Source organism: Phyllobates terribilis, unplaced genomic scaffold, assembly GCF_046119375.1.
Source record: "Phyllobates terribilis strain yellow unplaced genomic scaffold, ASM4611937v1 Scaffold_2__4_contigs__length_985480577, whole genome shotgun sequence".
Taxonomy (NCBI): domain Eukaryota; kingdom Metazoa; phylum Chordata; class Amphibia; order Anura; family Dendrobatidae; genus Phyllobates; species Phyllobates terribilis.
In genome coordinates, this window is record NW_027362762.1 from 441,943,630 (window position 1) to 441,956,477 (window position 12,848).

Consider the following 12,848-nt stretch of genomic DNA (forward strand, 5'->3'; position numbering starts at 1 on the left):
TAACAATAAAAAAAAATTTAAAAGCCAGAATTACGTTTTTTGGTCGCCACAATATTGCAATAAAATGCAATAACAGGCGATCAAAACATCGGATCTACCCCAAAATAATATCAGCGGACAGTGGAGGGTACAGCGGACAGTGGAGGGTACAGCGGACAGTGGAGGGTTTGGGTCTGGCCCTGCAGTCTCGAGTGTATGCTGAATGCCCCTCTGACATCTCCTGCTGGGGGAGAAAGTAACGGTAAATAGGTGTGGAAACAGTCGGCTGTGGTGCACTCTACGGCCACATGATTTATATCTCTGTCTGTTCTGCTGTACAGCTCCTCTGACCCCCTACCGATTCGGTATGTATGGCCTATACATGTGCTGAGCCCGCCCATCCTTTAGGCTATTTGGGGGCGGGGCTGGGGAGCCCATACATTCCAGGCGCAGTCTCACTAAAGCGCTTTGCTTTTCTGCCCATGTGAACGGCATAAATCCGCTATGACACCCAGGAAACCATTTCCTCTCCATGTACAACCCGGCTCCATACAGACCATCTCTATAAAAATGTAAACCGCAAGTTATCCGATGTTAGTCTCGCTTTCTGTCACTTTACGACACTCTCAAAGAACTTAACCACGTGACCATTAACCTCGCGCGCTGGTTACGTCACTGGTTTGCTTCCGGGAGTTCTTTACGTGACAGTGCCGAGCCTCCTCGCGTGGGGACGCACGCTCATTTCGCGCCGTTCTTACGTTCTCTAGCGTGACGTGATTGTCGGAGCCGAGCGCAGGGCTGATCTTCTGCTGCTCCAGTGTCCTCCATATCGCCGCCATCATGTCTTCAGGTAGGAGCCGGTTCTGCCATGTGCCTCAGACGTGGCCCTGGGACCTGGCTGCGGAGTGACGCAGCAGTACATAGGAGGGCGGCGCACTGCGGGGCCTTCTGTACGGTCCGTATAATGGCGGTGGGATGAGCTCGTGTGTAGGACGAGAATCGCTTTCCGGCCGTGCCCGGAGGAGCTCCGCTCAGCACTGCACGAGACCATAGAGCTGGTACACTGTGTCCGGGGGTCCTGCTCTGCTCCGGGGGCTCCCACAGCTGCCCCACACCCACTGGCTTAGGTACTCCCTGTATGTGACCGAACCAGGGGGTTCTTGGTTCCCTCTTCTAAAGTCTTTTCCCTTCTTTGTACGTGGGGCCCAATTATATGTATATAATATTTATATTTTTGGGCTGATATATTTGGGGAACATAAACTAGTAGATGGAATCCCCCCTAATCAATGTAATAGCAATGGGGTCAGCATAAAACTTTAACTTATCAACTAGTTAAAAACCTAAATTAGAACACACAGCATAACCATACAACATATGAGATGTACTCAGATCAAGTCCTGCCATTTCCCCCAATAACCACACAGTCACCAGTGGGTGTACTGCGGGGAGAGTGGGAAATAGCACAGTATATAGTGGATCTATAAATAATAGGAACAACCTCACCAGTGGGCCCAGAAGGTCCTGTACTGTGCAGATGAAGGCTCCTTGTGTGTGTAAGGAAGGGGAGGTTACCCCGCACCATAACCATGGAGGGTCCGATTAGAGGTCTCCCTTGTGTTTCCTCACAAGTGAGAAGTTAAAGGGGCACTAGACAGCCCAGTCCATGGCTCCTGCAGTGCCAGACCACTCCAGGCACGAATCCCACCTTACACGATGGCGATCTATCCCAGCAAATGGTTCTGGAAGCTCCTCAAGTTGTGAAGAAACGCATATCAATACCTCTAATCGGACTCTATGGTTCTGGAGTGTGGGATAACCGCTTTCCCCCCTTCTACACACAAGGAGCCTCACCTTGCACAGTACTGGACCTTCTGGCAATTGATTGTTCCTATTATTTCTATATCTGTTGAATAGTCATGTCTTGATTTTTAATAAACCTAATATATGTTGTGTTTTTGTGTCCTAATTTTAGTTTTTAGCTCGTGTTTTATACCGACCCCTTTACTAAAATTAATATCAGAGGAAAATAAAAGGAAATTTGTCTTTTTACATTTTACTAACTTTAAGTCCACAAAGTGCAACAAATACATTTCTAGAGGGTTTTTTCTGTTTTGAAAAACCCCTCTTCCCCAGGATGAAATAAAACAAACATACTTTACTCGCCCTCCCAGTGTTCAGTGCAGAATTTCAACCACTTCTAGAGTCTGTTATGGACAGCGCCAATGTCGCGTTGATGGCGCTGCAGTCAATCACTGTGAGCTCCGTGGCTTGCTCCAAGTTGACGACTTGCATGAGCTCACTGGTTGGATGCCCTGTTGTCGATGGGACGGCAGCGCTGCACACTAACTGGCTCTGGGAGTAGCAGCAGAGGGTACGTAAGCTGCACCTGGTGGATAGGGGTCCAAAACTGGAAAACACCTTTTAAAGTTTTGTTTTCTATTAGAACTATTTTTACATATTGAATGCCTCTATTTCACTGTCGGTGGCTATTTTTTTTTTTTTTAACTATTTCACACATTGTGCCTTCTATAAGGGCATACAACGTCACACATTATTTTCCCCATAATTGGGATTGGCGTATGGACCCTGCTTACAGGAAATATTCATTCTTCTGCCTGCATAGCAGTGCCTACATGCCAGCCTTCAGCTAATCACATCTACATATAGAACAGCTCGCTGTTGAGTGCTTCTGCCATTTATTTATATCTTAGCATGAGACCCACAGCTCAATGAAAATGTCTGAAATGTCAAGGTTTTTTTTTTTTAGATCAATATTGCCTTTCAAAAGCCCAGGTAGTGATGGTGTCAACTGTTAAAGGGGTTGTCAGGGCGGAAAAAAAAAAAGTTTTCCCTGTGGCTCGGAAACAAAAATGAATAAACAAATTCATACTCCCTTGGAACCAGAGTAGGCGGCTCTGTGGCTTGTGCTGCTGACACAGAAGAGACGTCACCGTTCCATTAGCAATCAGCAGGACCTCTGCGTCAGAAGAGTATTCAACGTTGTGCTGCTTGTCACCTATTGCTGCTGCCAATGGCAGGCCATCGCAGTCCTGCCGGTGCCATTAGGGTATCTCCCCTTCCTGTGTCAGCCCAGACCACTCTTCGACCTGCGCTACATCCAGACAGGCGAGTATCAATTAGTTTGGGTATTTTTTTTTTTTGTTTTAACAGATCCAAGCCCTGGGAAATGTTTCCTTTTGCCTGAACAACCCCTTTAAAAGGGAATCTATCACCCGTTTGGGGTTATCAGACCTCTAATATGGGCATACAGGTTATAGAAATGTGAATCTATACTTACCTGTATGGCCCATATTACAGGTCTGATTGCAGAGAAATCTTTTTATTCAATACTTTTTTCTAGGCTTGGCGTCCGGGGGACGCCAAGAAATCACCACCTACCCAAAGGGGTGACAGATTCCCTTTAACTAATAGCCTTCCTTCTATGGGTGTAAATACATGGTCATTGAGTGGGACCACCCACTGGAGTCTTAAAACAATAGTCCCAAAGGACGCAGCAGTGTCAAAACATTACATTTTTTTTCTTAATTTTTGCGCATCTGTGTAACTTTTTTTCCAAGAGCCATAACTTTTTTTTATTTCCAGTGACAGCCACATTAGGGCTTGTTTTTTGCTAGACGATTTGTACTTATCAATGACCACATTTGTTTCAATGTGATGTAACTGAAATTGTGGGAAAAAAAAAAGTTATGCAATTCCACCATTTTTTTTTTCTTGTTTTGGTATTCATTGTGCAGTAAAAAAAATAGCCAGGCAGTATGATTCTCTGGGTCAGTACAATTCTGGCAATGGCAATTTTTTTTTTTTTTAGATTTAAAAATATTAGAAATTCATTCAATAAAAATTCTTCTCATTTTCCAAAGCCCATGACGTTTTCATTTTTCAGTCAATGGAGTTGTGTGCAGGCTTGTTTTTGTTTAGCGATCTGATGTTATATTTAATACCATTTTCATGTAGATATGATGCTTTGATAGTGTACTTTTGATTTTTAAGCTTTTTACAGGTTTTAGCGACTGTCTTAATTAAATTTGCGTTTTAATCTGACTTTTACTGATGTGGCAGTGCCAAATATTTTTTTTATATTTCTTTTGTTTTGGGGAAAGTGTGGTGATTAGAACTTCGTTTTTTTTTCTTAGTCCTTTAGGGGAGCTTGATCCTTCAATCATCTGATCACTTGTAGCATATACTGCAATACCACTGTGTTGCAGTTTATAATAAAAATCATGATCTCCTATTAATTCCAGCCTGTCTTCATAGGAGCATTGTGATGGCAGCTATGGGGGTAGCTGATTAGCTTTTGGAATGCTGTAGATGCTACTGTTGAAGATTGACAGTGGCATTTCACAGGTTAAGGCTATATTCACACGTTGCTTTTTTGCTGCTTTTTTTTTTTTCAGCAGCCAAAACATGCTCTCTTGGCTGTAGAAGTTCTGCTTACAAAAAGCAGATTTTGACTTATTTTTCCTTTGCATTTTTGCTGTGTTTCTACAGCAGATTGTAATTTGTCTACAGTACATGTTTAATAAAAATTAGTTTCATTCACCAAAAACACGTGATTGTGCTTTTTCTGAATTTTTGCACTCATTGCTTTTTATAAGTAAAAAACCATGGAAAAAACGCTGAAAGAATTGACATGCTGCAGTTTTTTTGAAAAAAGATGCAGTTTTCCAATTTAAGGCTGAGTTCACACGATGCGTTTTTCATGCGTTTCCGCGGCGTTTTTGCAGTTGCGGAAACGCCGCGGAAACGCATGAAAAGCGCATGGTAGAAGGGCAGCAATGTTCCCCAATGGAAATCCGCATGTGCTGTGCCCATAATGCGGATTTTTCCGCAGCGTAAACGCTGCGGTCAAAAATCCGCAGCATGTCAATTAATTTTGCGGAAACGCTGCTCTTTTGCCGCCATTGACTTGCATTAGACCGCATGGAATCCGCATCACTGTATATGTTGATGCGCTTTTCATGCGGTCTAATGTGTGGATGGTACCCGGGTGTGGATGAGAGGACTCTCATCCAGACCCAAGTACCATTAAAAAAAAAAGAATAAAATAAAAAATATATATATTCTCACCTTCTGACGGCCCGCGCTGCGTCCTGCCGGCTTCCCGCGCACTTCGCGGTTGAATGAAGGACCTTCGCTGACGTCAGAGTCATGTGACGGGTCACGTGACGCTGACGTCGGAAGGTCCTACAGTCTTCACTGCCGGCAGCCGGGACCGATGAAGCAGGACACCGAGGGCCATCAGAGGGTAAAGTATAGATTTATTTTTTATTTTTTGACATCACACACTATATAAATCCATGCCGGTTGCATGGATTTATATAGTGTGAAGTTGACAAGCACTTTCCAAGTGATGCTAAAATCGCTTGGGAAGCGCTTGTCAACCCGCATGCGGAAATGAAAGTGAAGACCGCTTCATTTCCGCATGTCCCTGGCAGGAAACCGCATGTACAATCCGCATGTACAATCCGCATGTACAATCCGCATGCGTTTTTTCCTGCCAGAGAGATGCAGAAACGCCCAGGAAAAAATCCTGAGCATTTCTGCATCGTGTGCACATACCCTAAGGGGAAAAAACAATTGTGTGCATTAGATTTCTGAAATCTCATAACTTTTGCTATTACTGTAAAAAGTAGCTTTAATCTGCATAAAAAAAGTGCAAAAACACCACAACATGTGAGCAGAGCTTGGCTCCACTTGTGGCTGTTAGAGACGGATGATGGTTGATTAGCAGTCATTATCTGCCAGGATTGTGGTGGCCTCAGCCATTGAACCTGCTCATACACTTCTGACAAGTGCTGTGCATGTACAACACTCGTCGTTAATGGGACTCTTGTCAGCACAGGATGACTGTTCAAAGCAAATACAGGCGCTTGGTGCATCATGGCGGGGCCCAGCATTTATATACAACTTCCCACTTGCTTGGTTTCCATTTGTTTCCACCCACCTCTGGCTCTATGATGCCAGAGCTGTCAATCAAAGAAGGGGGTAGAGACTGAGGGAAAACAAGCAGGTGGGAAGGTTTATATAAATGATTGGCCCTGCTGTGAAGCACCGAGCAGCGGGACTTACATCGAACAGTCATTTCGTGCTGGCAGTCCCTTTAAGCGGTTAATGGACTGAACTTCAGTACCAAACACAGCCATGAATGGTGGGGGTCAACATTTTGAAGGAGCTATTGTCTTCAGCAGTGTTCCCTTACTCTGGGACAAATGGTCTGTCATGTTAAAGGGGTTTTCACCTACTTTTATGTCAATATACCCGATTTTTGGGGGTGCCAGATGTCGGACCCCCAGCTAACATCAGCTCTTGCGGTGGCTGGCTGTGAACTGTACACGGAGCAGAAACACAGCTCCCAGCTGTATGGAGCAGAATTGGTGACTTGTTTCTATTATACCTTTTCTCTGATTGTTTCTCACTTGGTTTTGGCTCACACTCCTGAGAAAAAATACTGACCGAATACTGATAGTGGGGCCGTGGCTTTACAAGGAGTTCCTTTGCAGCATAAATTGACAGGCTGCCATTCGATTTATTTTTTTTTTCTTACCCCCTCCCCCACATTCACAGTGCTGCTACTGTAAAACACACGCTTTGGCACTCTGGGGACAAACCTTCAAAGTGGATTTTATAGTGTTCTTATCTTTCATGTCAGATTAAATCTGATTTTCGTATCTATGTAATTTATGTAGTTTGTTTTATTTTTTCAATGTTTGGAAGTGCAATTCATGATGTCAAATGTTTGAAGTAATGTGGTTTATTCTGTTTTCCTCCTGATTTTAGATCCTGGCAATTACGGCAGTTACGGAGGACAAAATCAACAAAGGTATGTATTAATATGGCACAAATCTGCTAGAACAGGTTATACCACAAGCTGCTTCTTTGATGACAAGCATTTATATATACAGGTGCTTCTCACAAAATTAGAATATCAGCAAAAAGTTAATTTATTTCAGTTCTTCAATACAAAAAGTGAAACTCATATTATAGTCATTACAAACAGTGATCTATTTCAAGTGTTTATTTCGATTAATGTTGATGATTATGGCTTACAGCCAATGAAAACACAAAAGTCATTATCTCAGTAAATTAAAATAATGAATAAAAAACACCTGCAAATGCGTGTTTAAAAAGGTCCCTTAGTCTGTTTCAATAGGCTCCGCAATCATGGGGAAGACTGCTGACTTGACAGATGTCCAGAAGGCAGTCATTGACACTCCACAAGGAGGGTAAGCCACAAAACGTCATTGCTAAAGAAGCTGGCTGTTCAGAGTGCTGTATCCAAGCATATTAATGGAAAGTTGAGTGGAAGGAAAAAGTGTGGTAGAAAAAGGTGCACAAGCAATCGGGATAATCGCAGCATTGAAAGGATTGTTAAGAAGAGGCTATTCAAAAATTTGAGGGAGATTCACAAGGAGTGTACTGCTGCTAGAGTCATTGCTTCAAGAGCCACCGCACACAGACGTATCCAGGACATGGTCTTCAAGTGTCACATTCCTTATGTCAAGCCACTCATGACCAATAGACAAGCCAGCGTCTTACCTGGGCCAAGGAGAAAAAGACCTGGACTGATGTTCAGTGGTCCAAGGTGTTATTTTCAGATGAAAGTAATTTTTCCCCTCCCCCATGACAGCACACCTTGAGAGAGGATCCGCCCCACCAAGGACAGGAAACCGTCTGAAATAAAAGGGCGGCACCTCTCCCTCGCTTCAGTTGGTTTCCTGTCCTTGATGGGGAACCTGTCTGGAAGAAAGAAGACTTACCTGGGGCTGTCCCGGTGTGGAAGAGCGGGCACTGGCCTGTGCACCGGGTTCAGTATCCCAGAAGCGCCGTCCGCAGCTTCCCCTGGGGTCTCTGCGCCGAGCGGGGCGCACGCGGTGAGGCAGGCTCTGTCCTCCCAGAGACCGCGGCGCCGTCCTCCCCCTGCAGTGTGGAACGCTTCTGGGTGTGACGCGCCTGACGTCACGGCGCAGGGCACGCTGGGAGCGGCGCACTGGGTGACGTCAGGAGGCGGCGCCGATCCAAGATGGCTGCGCCCATCGGACCGTCCCAGGCCGTTTTTTTTTTCAACGGAGCTCCGGCCTGAGGAAGGGGGAGGGCCCACAGACCGGAGGAGGCTGGATGGCCCTATATTTAAGGGGGGGGGAAGGGAGCTATCCTGGAAGCGTGGTGCGCTTCTGAGACATGGCTGATCCAGGGTTTCCTCCGTCTCTGATTCCTCCCAGTCCGAGGAGCAGTGGGATTCATCGTCCTCTTCCTCATCGGGGGGCGGTAGACCCTGCTTCCCCATTGGGAATACAGACAGACTGGTTAGGGCAGTAAGATCAACCATGGGTCTGGAGGAAGAGAGAGCATCTAAATCCCGGGAGGACATCATGTTTGCGGGCTTGGGAGAGAAGAAGAGACGCTCATTTCCGGTTAACAGTAAAATTCAGGGCCTCATTGACCGGGAGTGGAGGAGACCTGAGAGATCAGGGGCTTTACCCTCCTTCTCCAAAAGAAGGTATCCCTTCGAAGAGAAGGATGCGGAACCTTGGGATAAGATCCCCAAGGTGGACGGGACTGTGGCAAGGTCATCGAAAAGATCTTCCCTGCCCTTGGAGGACTCTGGCGTCCTAAAGGATGCACTGGATAAGAGCTGACTCCTTCCTGCGCCACACGTGGGAGGCGGCGGCAGGCGGCCTAAAACCAGCGGTGGCTAGCACCTGTGTGGCGAGGTCCTTGATGATGGTGTGGCTCCAACAGCTGGAAGACCAGCTTAAAGATAAAAAGGTCTCCAGACAGGCAATACTTGCAGAGCTACCTCTAATACAAACAGCATTGGCCTTCCTGGCCGACTCTTCAGCTGACTCTGTCAGACTGTCAGCTAGGGCAGCAGGACTATCCAACACAGCCAGGCGGGCCTTGTGGCTCAAAGGTTGCCCAGGCGACCTACCTTCGAAACAGAAACTGTGCTCCCTCCCGTGTGACGGTAGACTCCTGTTTGGCCAAAAGTTAGAAGACCTGTTAGAAAAAGCAGGCGATAAAAGCAAAGGGTTCCCGGGATTTTCGGGGGAACCAAGAAGATTTAGTTTTCGGAGGAGAAAATGTAACCGGGGTCGTCCTCCGGGAGACAGAGATGGGAAGCAAAGTCCAACAAAGAATCGGGCTACATGTTTGGAGGACCATCCTCGAGTTCGAAGAGATCCTCCCAATGACGCCAGGCTGGAAGTGGGTGGAAGGCTTTCCCACTTTTTTCCAGCTTGGGACGCGATAACAACAAACCCCTGGATTCTGAAAATTATCAGTGGGGACCTGAAGATCCGGTTCAGCCAGACCTCCTGGCGGACCTTTGTGGTTACCCCCCTACGAAAGGTCCAGGAAGAACAATTAGCCCTGGAAACAGAAGTGTTAGAGTTAGTAGGAAAGCAGGTCCTTCTCGAAGTACCAGCAACACAGAGAGGGAGGGGGTTCTATTCCCCACTATTCATGATAAAAAAAAACAAACTGGCCCTTAAGGATCATCATCAACCTCAGGAGTCTGAACCAAGTAGTAGAAAACCAGACTTTCAAGATGGAGTCAGTAAGCTCGGCAGCGAAGCTCTTACATCGCAACTGCTTTATAGCTGTAATAGACTTGAAGGACGCATATTATCACGTCCCAATCCATCCGGAGTATCAGAAGTATCTGAGAGTAGCCCTGTTTATTCAGGGGAAGCTGAGGCATTTTCAGTTTGCTGCCCTACCCTTTGGCCTCTCCATTGCCCCGAGAATATTTACGAAACTAATAGCAGAAGTGACAGCCTTCCTACGGATCAAGAATGTAGTGATCGTGCCATATTTAGACGACTTCTTGATAATAGGGAAAACAGAAGCCCACTGCTCCAGTCAGCTCCTAGTGGTCACGGAAGTGTTGCATCAGCTGGGGTGGTTAGTAAATTTCCAAAAATCAAGACTAACCCCCTCCAGGACTCAGACCTTTCTGGGTCTAATCCTAGACTCTCGTCGCCAAACCTGCTTCCTCCCAGAAGACAAAATCTGCAGGTTGATTGCATTAGTCTCGAAGGCCATTCAAGCTCCGGAGATGTCTCTGAGAGAGGCAATGTCCCTCCTGGGTTCTATGACGGCCTGTCTCCCAGCAGTAATGTGGGCCCAGGGGCATATGAGGCGGCTTCAGTGGGAGGTCCTGTCAGCACAGAGGTCCTGCAACGGGCATTTAGAAGGCTGGCTCTATCTCTCCCCAGAAGTAGTAGATTCCCTTTCGTGGTGGACAGTCAGGGGAAATCTGACCGCAGGCGTTCAATGGTCCAGACCAGTAGATCGGGTAATTACGACCGACGCAAGCAGTTCCGGATGGGGGGGGTCATCTGGCAGAACTCTTAATACAGGGTCACTGGGCTTACCACGAGAGGGGAGCATCCTCAAACTTAAAGGAGCTTTGGGCAGTAGAAAGATCCCTCAGGGGCTTCCTCCCTCACATCCAAAATCACCATGTCCAGGTCAGGTCCGACAACCGGACAGCAGTAGCCTGTGTGAATCACCAGGGAGGGACAAGGTCACGCCCTCTGATGGTGGTGGCAGACAGGATCCTTGGTCTAGCAGAGCAAAACGTCCTATCCCTCAGCGCCCTTCACATAAAGGGGGTAGAAAACGTGAAAGCAGATTTTCTAAGCCGCCATACTCTAAGACAGGGGGAGTGGGGGTTGAACCCGGAGGTCTTCCATCAGATTGTCCAGTTATGGGGGCAGCCGGACATAGACCTGTTCGCCACAAGGGCAAACAGAAAGGTGCAGAGATTTTACTCCCTAAATCCGGCAGAAAATCCCCATGCCGTAGATGCCCTCCAGATTCCTTGGGGGTTCAGGAAGGCCTATGCCTTTCCGCCATTAGTGATGATTCCAGTAGTGGTGAGGAAGATCCGGGAGGAAGGCGCCAGGGTGATTTTGATAGCCCCTTTTTGGCCCAAGAGGCCTTGGTTCTCTCTGCTTCGACTAATGTCTGTGTCAGATCCCTGGATTCTACCAGAGAGGCCGGACCTTCTCATGCAGGGACCAGTATTCCATGCCCAGGCCAGGGGGTTCCATCTTTCGGCATGGAATTTGAGAGGTCGCTATTGAGTAGCAAGGGGTTTTCACCAGGCTTAGTTTCTACTTTATTGGGGAGTAGAAAACCAATTACAACCAAGATTTATAGCAGAGTTTGGGGTAAATTCCTAGAGTTTATAGATATCCTGCTATCGAGCAAACCTCCGATCAGGGGGATCCTGGAATTTCTGCAAAAGGGGCAGGACCTGGGTCTAGCTACAGGGACCCTTAAGGTTCAAGTTTCAGCTTTGGAAGCACTCTACAATTGTAATCTGGCTGGGAATAGGTGGCTCTCGAGGTTTATCAAGTCCTGTGCCAGAGCAGGACCGGTTAGGTCCATGGGTGTTCCTCCTTGGGACCTGAATTTAGTCTTAAACGCTCTTACTAGTGAACCATTCGAACCCCTACACAAGGTTTCTCCAAAAATTCTCACCCTTAAGACCATCCTCCTAGTGGCCTTAACGTCAGCCCGTAGGGTGGGTGATCTGCAGGCCCTCTCGGTTAATCCTCCTTACACACAAATCTTTGAGGATAGGGTCACCTTGCGGCCAGATCCAGCGTACCTTCCCAAGGTGGTATCTAGATTTCACCGTAGTCAGGAGATTGTGCTACCCTCGTTCTGCAGCAATCCCAAGAACCCAGGGGAAGTCAGGTTCCATAGCCTAGATGTTAGGAGGTCCCTGCTACAGTACATTCACATGACTAGTCTGTGGAGGAAAGACTGTTCTCTGTTCCTGGCCTTTCAAGGGTGTAGGAAAGGTCACGGGGTGTCCAAGGGTACCATCTCTAGGTGGCTCAGGGAGGGCATTTGCTTAGCCTATACGTCCACAGGGGTTCCAGCCCCGGACAATGTGAGGGCTCATTCCACCAGAGCCGTTGCAACCTCCTGGGCAGAGAGAGCAGACGTCTCGATCGAGCAGATATGTAGGGCTGCTACTTGGTCTACACCATCCACCTGCTTTAAGCACTATCGGTTGGATCTGTCCTCTTCTGATCTCACCTTTGGGAGAAGGGTACTTCAGGCGGTGGTCCCTCCCTAGGGTGCTCATAAATTCTCCAAAATTCTCTCAAGGTGTGCGGTCATGGGGGAGGGGAAAACACCAAGGTTACTTACCGGTAGCCGGTTTTTCCTGAGCCCATGACAGCACCCGTAGTTTCCCCCCCTTATTTTTTCTATGTTTCTCACACCCTGGTGTGCACTGTTTGGGGTGGTGTGTATATGTATATTGTGGTGTTGGTTATGTGCCTAACCTGTTTAGGGAGGTCCTCTCAATGCTCTGTAAACAACTGAAGCGAGGGAGAGGTGCCGCCCTTTTATTTCAGACGGTTTCCTGTCCTTGGTGGGGCGGATCCTCTCTCAAGGTGTGCTGTCATGGGCTCAGGAAAAACCGGCTACCGGTAAGTAACCTTGGTGTTTTGCATTTAATTTGGAAATCAAGGTCCCAGAGTCTGGAGGAAGAGTGGAGAGGCCACAATCCAAGCTGCTTGAGGTCTACTGTGATATTTCCACAATCAGTGATGGTTTGGGGAGCCATGTCATCTGCTGGTGTAGGTGCACTGTGTTTTATCAAGACCAAAGTCAGCGCAGCCATCTACCAGGAAATTTTAGAGCACTTCATGCTTTCCTCTGCCGACAAGTTTTTTGGAGATGGAAATTTCATTCTCCAGCAGGACTTGGCACCTGTCCACACTGCCAAAAGTACCAATACCTGGTTTAAAAACAACTGTATCACTGTGCTTGATTGGCCAGAAAACTCGCCTGACCTTAACCCCATAGAGAATCTATGGG

General features: G+C 47.1%; 1 protein-coding gene across 3 annotated transcripts in view; it reads left to right on the plus strand.

Annotated features, from left to right (window-relative positions):
- The first annotated feature begins 644 nt into the window (after window positions 1–644).
- Window positions 645–12,848, plus strand: part of TAF15 (TATA-box binding protein associated factor 15) — a 37,697-nt gene continuing 25,493 nt past the window's right edge. For 2 of the 3 annotated variants that reach the window (XM_073665450.1, XM_073665451.1), the window contains exons 1-2: window positions 645–829; window positions 6,780–6,822. In XM_073665450.1, coding sequence (XP_073521551.1) covers window positions 820–829; window positions 6,780–6,822 — 53 coding nt within the window. In that variant the 5' untranslated portion in view covers window positions 645–819. The remainder of the gene's footprint in view (window positions 830–6,779; window positions 6,823–12,848) is intronic. The other variant, XM_073665449.1, reaches the window with a different exon arrangement.